General features: G+C 55.5%; 1 protein-coding gene across 1 annotated transcript; it reads left to right on the forward strand.

The window, feature by feature from the left end:
• The first annotated feature begins 1840 nt into the window (after positions 1-1840).
• Positions 1841-14454, forward strand: ATP4A (ATPase H+/K+ transporting subunit alpha). The gene is made up of 22 exons (XM_005908192.2): positions 1841-1852; positions 1945-2085; positions 2181-2240; positions 2622-2825; positions 4136-4249; positions 4454-4706; positions 5000-5268; positions 5928-6126; positions 6499-6608; positions 6712-6846; positions 7316-7508; positions 8529-8704; positions 9188-9324; positions 9412-9562; positions 9658-9826; positions 9918-10072; positions 11271-11394; positions 11828-11973; positions 13315-13448; positions 13858-13959; positions 14051-14142; positions 14337-14454. Exons 1-22 carry the CDS (start codon positions 1841-1843, stop codon positions 14363-14365), a joined length of 3105 nt encoding a protein of 1034 aa, XP_005908254.1. The 3' UTR covers positions 14366-14454.

Below are 14454 nucleotides of genomic sequence, written 5' to 3' on the forward strand. Positions count from 1 at the left end.
CCTGGAGGGGAAAAAAAGCCAACTGATACCTGAGGAAAAGGAGGGCTTCTCTGGTGGCTCAGATGGTAAAGAATCTGCCTGCAATGCAGGAGACCCAGGTTTGATCCCTGGGTCAGGAAGATCCCCTGGAGAAGGAACAGCTACTCACTCCAGCATTCTTGCCTGGAGAATCCCATGGACAGAGAAGCCTGGTGGGCTACAGTCCATGCAATTGCAAAGAGTCAGACATGACTGACTGACTGACTGATTGAAAGAGAGTACCAGGGAGAAGGAACTGCAAGTGCAAAGGCCCGGGGGCAGAAATGACCTTGGCCTGTACAAAGCACAGCAAGGCCAGTGTCAACGGCTCAGCAGTAGAGACTGAACTGGGAGAGGTGATCTGGGGCTAGGTATTACAGGAATGATTTCAGAGTTTAGTCTGAGTGTGAAGGGAAGCCCATGGCAGGTTGTAAGCAGGGGAGTAGTAACATAAGCCATTTTACACGTGTGACTCAGAGAGAAAAGTACCCGGTTAGTGAGTGTGACTTTGGCCTTGCCTCCTCTCTTGGGGTTTCCTGCAGCCAGGTGGGGGGAGTGGCGGTGAGGGGCTCCTACTGCTCCCAGGTGACCCGCCCCAGAAGAGAAGGACATCACCAAGGCAGTTATCAGATATACCCACACATGCCCCTGGAGACACTGTGAGGCTCAAGCAGGAGAATATCAAGGACCCGCCACCCTACCAGGGCAGCCCTCATGGCTTCCCATGGAAGTCCCTGCCCAGGGAGGTTTCGATGGGGGTCTCCAAACCTCACACCTGGTACCAAGCACCAAGTTCAGAAAATCCCTTCCCCACTTTGCACTGTGGTGCCCACCTGGGCAGCTTGGGGTGGAGACAGGGCAATGATTGAGGGCTGTGATGGCTGTAGCTGGAGGGTGGCATGCCTCTGGGGTCCTCTGAGCCTCAGTTTCCCCCTCTGTATGATGGGAATAATACTATCGCTTTCACAGGAATTTCTCGCAGGGACCCATGTGCTCAATACTGGCCCATGCTTAGCACTGCTGCTGTGAAGTTGGGGTGTTTTCACTGGTGAGCGCTTATGAGAGCCAGGCTCCAGGGTCAAGCTTGGGCTGGAATCCGGTTCCTGTTACTCAGTCATTGCAACCTCAGGCAAAGTCCTTGATCTCTCTGTGGCTCAGTTTCCCCACCGGTACAATGAGGGCTAATAAGAGAACATAGCTTCATGGGGCAGTTGTGAGTAGCTAAGGAAACATTCGATATACACAGGATAAGTGCTCCCTGAATGACAGCCATTACAGCCACTGTTGTGACCCCCACACACCCAGGGGTCCAGCGCCTGCTATTCGGTTTCAAATAGGACAGACACTCTGCAGTCAAGCTGCCTGCTTCTGAGTCCTATGTCTCACATCCTGTGGGATGTGGGGACATGTGACTTCACCTCCCGTGCCTGTCTCCCCATCTGTAAAGGGGGGTGGGGGCAGGTGAGAATGGCACTCACCTCAAAGGGTAGTTGTGAGGTTAAACAAGCTAATATGTGAAAGCCCTTAGCACAGTGCTGGGCACATAATGAGCACCTTATGTTCTTACTATTCCTCTTGTTGTCAGGATGGCTTTTCCCAGTGGGCCCCTGATCTCAGGAACAGGTTGCAATGGGGTCTGGGCTGGTAGGGCAGCCTAGTAGGAAAGGCCCGAGCTGCCCGGGCCTGGAGGTCACTCCAAGGAGCCCCGTAATCAGCTGTAATCAAGCCTGTCCTGCTCCACCCTCCTACCTCCCTGGGTATATCAGGGCTGGTCCAGACCCTGGGCTCGGTCTCAACAAAGGAGGGCACTGCACTGGGCACCATGGGGAAGGCAGTGAGTGCGGTCAGGGATTGGGGAGGGGGGTGGAGGTTGGAGGCAGGGGCTCTAGTGGGATCTGATGCCTTCTCTGTCCCCCCCGCCCCCAGGAGAATTATGAGCTGCACCAGGTAGAGCTGGGTCCTGGCCCTGGTGGGGACATGGTGGCCAAGATGAGCAAGAAGAAGGCGGCCAGTGGAGGGGGCAAGAGGAAGGAAAAGCTGGAGAACATGAAGAAGGAGATGGAGATTGTGAGCAGGGGCTGGGCGGGCCTGGGCGGGGCTGGGCGAGGGCAAGGGTAGGGGCCCAGGAGACAGAGAGTGAGTGTGGTGCTCCATCCATGCAGAATGACCACCAGCTGTCAGTGCCGGAGCTGGAACAGAAATACCAAACCAGTGCGACCAAGGTGAGCTGGGGCAGACAGAGAGGTGGGTGCAGGGAAGGAGAGGGGGAGAGAGATAAAAACATTAGAAAGGGCCAAACAGGGGCTTCCCTGGCAATCCAGTGGCTAAGACTCTGTTTTCCCAATGCAGGAGGCATGGGTTTGATCCCTGGTCGAGGAACTAAGATCCCACATGCTACAAAGTGCAGACAAAAGAAGAAAAGAAAAGGCCAAACAGAAAGGGACAAGTAAGAGAGGCAGATAAAAAGAAACAGAGAGACAGAGACAGCAAGAAGAGACAGAGAGGGGGCAGGAGGCAGGTGAAAGAGACAGAGGCAGAAGAGCTCTTGTTAATGAGAGGAGAGCCCTTGGTGACCACCACGACCCCACCCCGCCCATCCCCAGGGCCTGTCTGCCAGCCTGGCTGCTGAGCTGCTGTTGAGGGATGGGCCCAATGCTCTGAGGCCGCCGAGGGGCACCCCCGAGTACGTCAAATTCGCGCGGCAGCTGGCGGGTGGTCTGCAGTGCCTCATGTGGGTGGCCGCTGCCATCTGCCTCATCGCCTTTGCCATCCAGGCCAGCGAGGGCGACCTCACCACAGACGACAATGTGAGTGACGGGTGCTGGGAGCCAGATCTGGGACACAGAGACCTGGGGGACAGAGGACATTAAGCATGCAACTCTGGATATGAGTGATGTAGGATGGAGATCTACAGACGTGGAAAAACAGCTTTAAGACGTGGGTCATGTGGGCTGAAGGACACTGGGCTAAGAGACAGACCCAAGATCACAGCGGGTGCAGGGGAGTCTGTGTCGCAGAGATGGAGGACATAGGGAGGAAGACATAGACATGCAACACTTAAGATATGGTCCTGGGAAGGGACTTCCCTGACAGTCCAGTGGTTAAGACTTCACCTTCTAATTCCGGGGGTGCAGGTTCGATTGCTGGTTGGGGAGCTAAGATCCCACATGCCTCAGGGCCAAAAATCGCAAACATAAAACAGAAGCAATATTGTAACAAATTCAATGAAGACTTTAAAATGAAAAACAAAACAAAACACAGTCCTTGGAAAACAGAGGTCATGAGGACATGAGACAGACCAAGGACAGAGGGCACAGGGGACACTGGGACTCAGACATGGGGACACAAGGGCATGAGGACACAAGACTCAGGACACGGCGCATGGAGGCACGCAAGCTATTAGCCACGGAGCACCCAAACATGAAGGATATTGAGATGCAGGACAAGAGAACACTGGATACATGACAGGGTCAGGACAAGGGACATGGGGGCCCTGGGACATGTGATATTGGACAGAGGATTGAAAGTCATAGGGCATGTGACACAGGATGGGGACTCAAGGGTACATAGATGTGTGGAGGGACCTGGAATTTGGGACCTGGGACACTGTGGGCGACACAGAACATGGAGCATGAGATCGACAGCACACGTGGAAGTGGCGACAGGAGGGCATAAGACTGTTGGGCACAGGGGACAAGGAGGAGCACACAGATTTTGAAAATATGGACTATGAGCCTTGGAACACAGAGAACATAGGACATGGAAACATGGGGCAGAGGACAGTGCAGAACACAAGACTTGGGGGGCACAGGAAAAGGGGACACGTGCCACCAAGCTGCACAGTGATGTGCGGCACGGTCCCAGGGCATGGGGCCACAGGGCCAGGGAAGTGGGTCTGTGCCCACAGCGAGCACAGGCAGTTGGATGTGGGATGTGACGCTCATGGGGACAGGGACACAGGTCACAGGACATAGTGCCTGAGGCTTCCTAGTAGAGTGGGGAAAACCACGGAGGTGACCCTGGAGGAAATCACCAGGGGGACCAGAAAGCAGGCAGTGGCCTCAGGCAGGGAGCTTCCAGCCCCTGGTCATTCCCCACCCCTCTCTGCCTCCCCTAGCTGTACCTGGCGCTGGCCCTCATTGCCGTGGTCGTGGTCACCGGCTGCTTTGGCTACTACCAGGAGTTTAAGAGCACCAACATCATTGCCAGCTTTAAGAACCTCGTCCCCCAGGTGGGTCACCAGCCCCCAGCCCCCAGCCACTGGCATTTTCTGTGGCTCCTCCCATCAGGCCCAGCCAGCCCTTCATCCCCTGGCCCCAGCTCTCCCCACAGGTCCTCACCTCTCCCTGCTTTCACCTCCCCACCTTCCCACTGCACGCGGCAACTTCCACCCCTGCTCCCTGCCCCCCTCAACTCTAGTGCTCTGGTTCCACAGCAAGCAACTGTCATCCGAGACGGGGACAAGTTCCAGATCAACGCAGATCAGCTGGTGGTGGGCGACCTGGTGGAGATGAAAGGCGGGGATCGAGTGCCGGCCGACATCCGCATCCTCCAGGCCCAGGGCTGCAAGGTGGACAACTCCTCGCTGACTGGAGAGTCTGAGCCGCAGACCCGCTCACCCGAGTGCACCCATGAGAGCCCCTTGGAGACCCGCAACATCGCCTTCTTCTCCACCATGTGCCTCGAGGGTCTGTGAGGTCCCCACCCACCCGTCCAGATGACTACGCTGCCTCCGCACTGCTCTTTGCTGCCTCTACTGCCCCCTTCTGCTTCATTCTGAGACCCACTGACTCCCCCACTTGAGGTGATCGCTGCCTCTCTGGGTCACGCCGCCTCTCTAGCTCCCCCTACTGCCTCCAGTGCCTTCCATGACTGTCCCTCCTCTGGTTCACGCTGCTGCTGTGCAAGCCGCCCGCCACCCCCACCGCCCCCGCCAGTGCCGCTCACCTGATGCTGAGTTACCCTCTTGGTCCCACTGCAGGCACCGCCCAGGGCCTGGTGGTGAACACGGGCGACCGCACCATCATCGGACGAATCGCATCACTGGCCTCAGGAGTAGAAAATGAGAAGACGCCGATCGCCATCGAAATTGAACATTTTGTGGACATCATCGCAGGCCTGGCCATCCTCTTTGGTGCCACATTTTTCATAGTGGCCATGTGCATCGGCTACACCTTCCTGCGGGCCATGGTCTTCTTCATGGCCATCGTGGTAGCCTATGTACCTGAAGGGCTGCTGGCCACTGTCACGGTGAGCTGGGGACACAGAAGAACCGTGCAGTGAGCTGAGAGGCCTGTCCATTCGTCTTTCCGATCATCCAGGCTTCCCTGTATCCTCTCCCTATCTGTCATCCATCCTCCATCACCTTTTCTCCTCCTCCCCACCCCCATCTCTCCACCTATCCCATCCATTCAGCAAACACCCACTGGGGCTGCTCTGGGCTGGGTCCTGTGCCACACATCCAACACTCAGAGATGAACAGGGAAGGGCTTTGGCAGGAGGAGGCTGAGGTTGGGTGTTGAAGGCTGCTGTGGGCAGCCTTCCACAGTGAGCACCCAGTCCTGGGCCAGTCCAAGAGGAGACTTAGGGAATGTTAGTTTTCTTACTTTGATTGTGCTGATAAGAAATTACAGAATCTCAGCTAGGACAGCTTAGAGAGGGGCCTGACTACATTTATCTGGACAGATTGGGGAGGCATCCCAAGTGGAAAGCAGAGTGGACTAGAGTTTGGAGGCAAGAAAAAGCCTAGTCTTTGCAGGGGGGTGCTGTGCACGCAGTTCTGTGGCAGCTTAATGCTGCATATTGTGGCTGGGGTAAAGGATCCCCAGTGCTGAGAAAGGAGGGAGGTGGGGGTGGGGGTGGGGAGCAAGGCTTGATCCCCATGCCTACATTCCCCACCCTTCCACCAGGTGTGCCTGTCCCTGACAGCCAAGCGGCTGGCCAGCAAGAACTGTGTAGTCAAGAACCTGGAAGCAGTGGAGACACTAGGCTCCACCTCGGTGATCTGCTCTGACAAGACGGGGACCCTCACTCAGAACCGCATGACTGTGTCCCATCTGTGGTTCGACAACCACATCCACTCAGCGGACACTACAGAAGACCAGTCAGGTGTGGGGTTGGGGGTGGGGGACAGTGGCTGGGCGGAATCTGGTAGATGGTGGAGATCTAGAAGGGAGCTCTGAAGTTAATGAATGAAGTCTGGGGAAGGCTTTGCATTAATGGAGAAGGGGCTCCAGCAGTCATCAGGCAAAGGCTAGGTCCTGGGTGGCTAAGCTCCGGGTCTGTGAAGGGGTTTGATATTTACTGGGTCTCCGAAGAGACTTGATACTGGGTCTGGAGAGAAAGCTCTGCCCCGGGGTATGTGGAGGTGTGTGGGTCCCACCCAGGCCGGGATTCAGTCTTGAATCTAGGGGGCTGGGGGACTCGATTCTGGTACCGGAGAGCCCCTTCGCAGCCCCAGCCTGGATGCCTGGCCTCCAGGGCAGACATTTGACCAATCCTCGGAGACGTGGCGGGCGTTGTGCCGCGTGCTCACCCTGTGTAACCGTGCTGCCTTCAAGTCGGGCCAGGACGCAGTGCCGGTGCCCAAGGTGAGAGCAGCGGGCGTTCAGGGGAGTCGGGGGACGAAGCCTGGGGATCCCGGGAGCCTGGTGGTGCAGCCCGGCTCGCCCCTGACACCTCCCGCGTTCCCAGCGCATCGTGATCGGGGACGCGTCGGAGACAGCGCTGCTCAAGTTCTCCGAACTGACGCTGGGCAATGCCATGGGCTACCGCGAGCGCTTCCCCAAAGTCTGCGAGATCCCCTTCAACTCTACAAACAAGTTCCAGGTGCGCACCCGCCGCGGCCGGCCCCGCCCACGGTCCAGTCCCGCCCACCACAAGTCCCGCCCACCGAAGGCCCCACCCACATTCCGGGCTGGCTTGCGGCCGGCCTTCACTCTCAGGCCCCTCCCTCCACACAGCCAAAGCCCAGCGTGGGCCCGGGCACTCCGCCCGCTCTCAGCTGTCAGGCCCTCGGTGGGGAGAAGCTGTCAATCCAAATCCCGCCCCAGTCCAACTCCGACCTAAATTCTTCCCGTTCCCCACGCCCAGGCCCTTATCCAGGCCGATAGGTCCTCCCCAACCCTCAGCCTCTACCAAGGACCTGCCCAGTAAGCAAGCCCCTCACGCTCAGTCCCTCCCTGACCCACTCAAGGCTGCTCCCGCAGCGCCTGGGCGCTGTCAGCCCCTCAGTTCCCCAAGCCCCGCCTCTCCCCCTTGATCTCGCTCACAACCCCGCCTCTTCCTCGGCCCACAGCTGTCCATCCACACGCTGGAGGACCCTCGAGACCCGAGACACGTGCTTGTCATGAAGGGCGCCCCCGAGCGCGTGCTGGAGCGCTGTAGCTCCATCCTCATCAAGGGCCAGGAGCTGCCACTGGATGAGCAATGGCGGGAGGCCTTCCAGACTGCCTACCTCAGCCTGGGAGGCCTGGGCGAACGCGTCTTGGGTGAGACCCCATACCCTGCCCAATCTTCTGGGCCAGCCCCAACCCTGACCTTTCCCATCCTTGTTCGACAGTTGACCTGCCCCAATCTACACACTCAACTTTGACTTTCCCTATCTCAGTCCTGATCCCTGTCGTCAATGCCTACCTCCACCCAACCTGTCGTTACCTGGATCTTACCTCACCTGACTCAACCTGTGATCCCTTGATTTTCCCCAACTCTTGCCCCCCACCCCCACCCCAATGCCCAGTCCTTGTTTTCTTCCTCGTCTGCCTTTCAGCATCCTCCTCCAGACCTTTCGACTTCCTCCAGTCTCTGCCTCAACTCAAGGTTTTCCCCAATCCTTGTTCTGACCTCTGACCCCCTCCCAAGTGTTGTCTTGCTTCCTTAAACTTCCATAACCCTTGCCTCGATCTTCCACTTTGCTTGGTGTGTGACCTCTGGCAAGCAGTGTCCCTTCTCCAAACCTGTTTCCTCATTTGGAATATGAGGATGCTAGTAACTCCCAGAGTGGTTGTGGGGATAAATTCCAACACAGTCGTCTTTCAGTGTCCATAGGGGACGGCTTCCAAGACACCCACCACATTCCCCCCACACCCTTATTACCCCACAGATACCAAAATCTGCAGGCGTTCAAATCCCTCATGTAAAATGGTGTAGTATTTGCATATAACCTGTGCACTTCCTTTTGTATACTTAAAATCATCTCCAGATTACTTGGCGTGCCTAATGCACTAGGTAAGATGTACCTATGCAGGTAGTTGTCATTGTGTGGCAAACTCAGGTGTTTCTGGAATTTTCTGGAGATTTTTTGGGAATATGTTTGATCTGCAGTTGGTTAAATCTGTGGATGTGGAAGTTGTGGATACAGAGGGCTAAGTGTAATGAGAATGAAGGATTCAGCACAGGGTCAGGCATTCACGGATTCTTGGTGCAAGATGTGGTTATTTTACTCATCATTTGGTTTTGCTATGGAAGGGTTCACCCAGGACTCCTGTTTGACTTTCTTGTTTTTTGGTCAGGCTTCTGCCAGCTCTACCTGAGTGAGAAGGACTACCCACATGGCTACGCCTTCGATGTAGAGGCCATGAACTTTCCAACCAGTGGCCTGTGCTTTGCGGGACTCGTATCCATGATAGACCCACCCCGGGCCACCGTTCCTGATGCTGTGCTCAAGTGCCGCACAGCAGGCATCCGGGTATGCCCCTGGGGAGAGTATCAGGCAGGGGTGAGAACAGAGGATGACAGTATTTGAGGATGAGCCACCCTGTGACAGAAACTCACCTGAAAACAGCTTGAACCACAAAGGAACACATTGGTTCAAGAACTGAAAAGTTCTGGGGAATGAAGGTTTGGGTATAGCTGGATCCAGGAGTTCAGTGTCTTTAGGAATTTGCCTTTCTCCACGTCTCAGCTCTACTTTTCTCTCTGCTGGCTTTATTCTCAAGCAGTCCTCCATTTTGGTGGACAAAGATGACCACCACCCAGCAGCTCCAACTAAATAACATCCCACCTGTTTAGCCATCACACCAAAAAAAGAATGCATCTTTGGCCGTTATTCCACATTCGGTTACATGTTCATCCTTAAACTGATCACTGTGGCTGAGGAATGTCCACTGGGGCAGACAGGGACAGGTGGGTTAATCTGAAGGAGTCAGGGGTCTGCTGGTTCCTCCTTCAGGTGATCATGGTGACAGGTGACCACCCCATCACAGCCAAGGCCATTGCAGCCAGCGTGGGCATCATTTCAGAAGGCAGTGAGACAGTGGAGGACATCGCTGCCCGCCTCCGTGTGCCCGTGGACCAGGTTAACCGGAAGTAAGTCCCCTTATGTCCTCCTTGTAGTTCTTCCCACACCCCACATGGACTGAGGCCCCAGTGATGTCCTCCCACGTCCCTTTCTAGGGATGCCCGTGCCTGTGTGATTAATGGCATGCAGCTAAAGGACATGGACCCATCAGATCTGGTCGAGGCACTGCGGACCCACCCTGAGATGGTGTTTGCTCGTACCAGTCCCCAGCAGAAGCTGGTGATTGTGGAGAGCTGCCAGCGACTGGTGCGACCCTGATGATGCTGGCGGGCAGATGGGCTGGGCTGGCCCTGGGCTGCCCTGTCACTGACCACCCTCTCACCTGTACTCACTGCCTGCAGGGCGCCATCGTGGCCGTGACAGGTGATGGTGTGAATGACTCCCCAGCCCTGAAGAAGGCAGACATCGGCGTGGCCATGGGCATTGCTGGCTCGGATGCTGCCAAAAATGCAGCGGATATGATCCTGCTTGATGACAACTTCGCCTCCATTGTGACAGGCGTGGAGCAGGGTCTGGGCCAGATCTGAGATGGGGGCCAGCAGTGTGGGTGGGGGAGGAAATGTGCTAGGGGAACACTGAGGTGCCTGCTGTCCCCCCACAGGCCGACTGATCTTTGACAATCTGAAGAAGTCCATCGCCTATACGCTGACCAAGAACATCCCTGAGCTGACACCGTATCTCATTTATATCACTGTCAGTGTGCCCCTGCCTCTTGGATGCATCACTATCCTCTTCATAGAGCTCTGTACTGACATCGTGAGTCTACGGCCCCAGTGCCCCCGCCCATATAGTGCCCAGAGACATATGCCCACAGGCAGGCATGATAGACAGAAACCATCACGGACAGTCTTAGACTCAGAGTGATACAGATGTGTGCACAACAGACAGCCAGATTTGGACACACAGGCAGGCTGGAAGCTAGCCACGGACAGAATTACAGACATGGACACACAGGTGGACACTCAGGTAGGCACAGTTAGACTCGAGGATATGCAGGGACTCAGATATGGACACTCAGACAAACAGATTTTAACAGACACAGCTATCTGGCTAAGCTTGGATTGCAGACATTCTCCAACAGACATGGACAGATAAACAGAGTCAGATAGGCCTCAATGCAGACAGACAGAAAAGAGCCTCAGATACAGCCAACGAATACAGCCAGATGCATGGTCATGTCACAGATTTAGTCAACAGCACTTACACAATGTCTGCTCTGGGCCAGGTATATGTTAATTACTTCATTTTGTCCTCATAACTACTCTGTGAGATGAGTTTTATTTCACCACCCCCATTTTACCGATGAGCTAATTGCAGCTTAGACAACTTGACTGGCTTGCCCCAGGTCACAGAGCTAATTCAAGCCCAGGCAGGCTGGTGCCCAGAACCTCTGTCCTCGGTCAGTACACTCTGCCGCCACAAACAGACGGGTAGGGGACAGGGCGGAGACCACAGGTACCCAGAGAGACAGAAGAGATGCAGAGATAGTGACAAAGAGAGATAAAGAGACAGGAACACAGAGATGCAACAGTAGAGACATAATCACAGCATGAGACAAGAGACAGGAACAACAACAATAAGAAAGAAACAAAGAAAGTAAGGGGCAGAGAGAGACAGAACATGCAACAGGGAAAGCTGTCAAGACCAGAGGAGCCCAGAGGAGAAACAGAGAGGAAGAGTAAGGGAGAAAGACAGAGGCCGAGAGAACACACAATAGCAGAGATAAACACAGACGTTCCCATGGAGATGGACACCGGCACAGATGTGGACACACACGTGGAAAGGGCCAGCTGGCCTCAGGCTGTCCAGGCAGGTGTGACTGTGTGACCATTGTGGGTCTCACCTCCTTACCTCAGTTCTGTCCCCGTCCACTGCAGAGGGGGAGGGGGGCCAAAGAGTCAGGGACAGGGGCCCGGGCCAACTGCCAACCCTGGTTCCTTCCACTCCTGGCCAGTTCCCGTCGGTGTCCCTGGCATACGAGAAGGCTGAGAGTGACATCATGCACTTGCGCCCACGGAACCCAAAGCGGGACCGACTGGTCAACGAGCCCCTGGCTGCCTACTCCTACTTCCAGATCGGTGCGCGCCTGTGGGCGCGGGGTGGGGCGGTGCAGGGCTGTCCTGCAGGACTGCTCGCCCACCGTGGGGTCTCTCCCTGGGACTTTGCCTTGTTCTGGATCTTGGTGTCTACCTTTGATCCTGGGTGTCTGTTGTTCTCTGAGTCTGTCTGCACACGATGGCCTCTGTGGGCCCCTGGGTCCCTCCTCTGTCTCTGGCCTCTTTCTCCTTGACCCTGCCTCTGGGTCATTGCCTCTTGTCTTTTTTGGGTCCTCTGGGTGTGTGTCTGTCCCTGCCTCTCCCTGTGTCCTGTCTCGTGTCACTGTCGATCTCTCTTGGAGTCTTTTCTCTGTCTGTCCACTGTTTGTGTTCCTGTCTGTCTCCATGCTACTATTTCTGTGTGTTCCTGACTCTCTCTGTCTGTCCATCTCTGTCTCCCTGTCTTCACACCCAGGTGCCATCCAGTCATTTGCTGGCTTCACTGACTACTTCACAGCCATGGCCCAGGAGGGCTGGTTCCCTTTGCTGTGTGTGGGACTGCGGCCGCAGTGGGAGGACCACCACCTACAAGATCTGCAGGACAGCTATGGCCAGGAGTGGGTGAGCCCCTGCCCCCATCCCTTGAGTTTCCAGCGCCACCTTCCTTGAGTGTGGCCCACACTCACTCCTCCATGCATGACTGAGCTGAGCCAGAGCCTCCTGGACACCTAAGCTCTCTGCCAGTTCTGTGGTAAGGGGTCTTTCCCACCACAGTCTCGAGCTCCAAAGTCTCGTTTCTGATGACCCTAGCTATAGATGGGTCCTCTCTCCACCTTGACAGCAAGACATCATCTCAGGTGTGGAATCAGGATCCTGCCCCGCTCCCCAGTATCCTGTTATTTTCCCTGCAGCAGCATGACTTACACGGAGTATTTGCATGTGTGTCTGACTCAGGTGAAAGCTGGTGCACAGAGAGGCTAGATCTGGCTGGCAGGTGTGTTTAGTTTGCCCTGTGGAGTGACAGATCGGGACATTCCCCTTGAACATTTACTGTTGTGTTAAGAAAATAGATCTTGGAACCAGACTGCTTGGGTTCATTGTCTGCCACTGCTCCTCACAGCTGTGTGATACTGGGTGAAGTCATTTGCCTCTCTGTGCCTCAGTTTTCCCACCTCTAAAGTGGATAGCATACTCATGTCTTGTCTTGGTGACTTTCACCTTATTGATTTTTACAGTGTGGTCCCTAGACCAGCAGCTTCGGCAACACCTGGGAACTTGTTTGAAAATCTGAGTTTTCCCCTCAGACCTCTGGGGTCAGAAACTCTAGGGGTGGGACCTGCATTTTAACCAATTCTTCTGGGGATTCTGATGTATGTCAAAGTTTGAATACCACCCATCTACCTCATAGGATTATTGGGAGGATTTAATGAGAGAATACATGCAAAACACTTGGTACCTGGAGCATAGTGTTCCTTACACAATTAATGGTATGTATAGAAATAGTTATACTGCAGACACAGATTGAACAGTGGCTGCCCCCTCTAAATGTGGTTTGTGCCGCATTCCTCAAAGGCCCATCTGGCTCATGTTTGCCATCTTCTCGGGTCCTGGAGTCACCGAACTTTGTATACCCTGCCTCAGGATTCGAATTCCCTTTGCCCAGGTGCTCCCTTTAGGGTGCCCAGGAAATCCTGCATCCCTCCTTTCATTATGAAGGCAATTGACCTGACCTACTGATTGGCCAGGCACTGACATCTAAGCTCACTGGACTAGGTTTCTAGGCCCTGCACTCTGGGGTCCTGCAAACCTGGCAGACCGTGCAACTCCCTTTGTCCCCACCTCGGCGTCTGACACAAGGGATAGAGTATTGAGGGGCTCGTGGCCCCAGGCCCTGTGTGCCCAGCTGGCTGCAGAGGCTCTCCGCCTGGGCTCAGGCTGCTTTTGTTCCCTCTGGGTCCACAGACGTTTGGGCAGCGCCTGTACCAGCAGTACACCTGCTACACTGTGTTCTTCATCAGCATCGAGATGTGCCAGATTGCCGACGTGCTCATCCGCAAGACACGCCGCCTCTCTGCCTTCCAGCAGGGCTTCTTCAGGTGTCCCCAGCCGGCCGCAGCCCCACCCCTACCCTGCCCTCCGAGCCCCAGCAGGTCTTGACCAGGGCTTACTGCAGCCAGCAGACCCCAACACTGGATGTGCCAGGGCCAGGTGCTAATGTTCCTGATCAATAGCTGGCCAAGAGCTCCTACCCGTGCATCTCAATTGGCCCCTCCATGTTTCATCAGCTAAAGGGGTGATACTGACCACTCCTGGTGTAGGGCCAGCGTCCATTGGGGGAGAGGTGTGAGCTACGCCAGGGTTCGGTGTTTAGAACATCTCCCTTCAGCTTCTATCTGATGCACTCTGACCCAGCACCCTGATGTCCATCCAGTCCCCATCTCCTCCTGGCCTGTCTTTGTCCCGAGTCCACCCGTCTGAGTCTGTCCCACCCCACCCCACCCGCAGGAACAGGATCCTGGTGATTGCCATCGTGTTCCAGGTCTGCATTGGCTGCTTCCTGTGCTACTGCCCTGGCATGCCCAACATCTTCAACTTCATGCCCATTCGGTGAGGGGCTGTGAGCTGTGGGCATCAGGTGGGCCTGTGGGACACAGACCTGGGGGTAGCCTTGACCTTGCCATCTCACCTGTGCCTTCAGGTACCAGTGGTGGCTGGTCCCCATGCCCTTTGGCCTCCTCATTTTTGTCTATGATGAGATCCGGAAACTTGGAGTTCGCTGTTGCCCAGGAAGTGAGTGTGGAGCCTGGAAGCCAGGGGATGGAAGGCTGAAACTTTCTTAGAGCTGCTGCCTTGATGTTTGATTTCCAGTACTTGACCTCTAAGCCCTTGACCTGCCGTATGAAACCACCACTGAGCCCCTGGCTCCCACATACTCACCCGAAACCCCCAGCACTGAGTCTCCTTTCTCTCTCTCTCTCCCCTAGGCTGGTGGGACCAGGAACTCTATTATTAGAAGGACCACTGCCTTCAAGTCATCCTTGCACCTGCTGCAACAGGGGTGGAGGTGGGGGACACTGGGGACCCTCTGAACAGCCGCCAAAA

The sequence above is a fragment of the Bos mutus genome, chromosome 18 (assembly GCF_027580195.1).
Source record: "Bos mutus isolate GX-2022 chromosome 18, NWIPB_WYAK_1.1, whole genome shotgun sequence".
Classification (NCBI taxonomy): domain Eukaryota; kingdom Metazoa; phylum Chordata; class Mammalia; order Artiodactyla; family Bovidae; genus Bos; species Bos mutus.

Coding starts and splice junctions, on each gene's coding strand:
- ATP4A (XM_005908192.2), top strand. Junction 4,250..4,453: donor TTAAGAACCTCGTCCCCCAG/GTGGGTCACCAG, acceptor CTGGTTCCACAG/CAAGCAACTGTCATCCGAGA. Junction 14,143..14,336: donor AGTTCGCTGTTGCCCAGGAA/GTGAGTGTGGAG, acceptor TCTCTCCCCTAG/GCTGGTGGGACCAGGAACTC.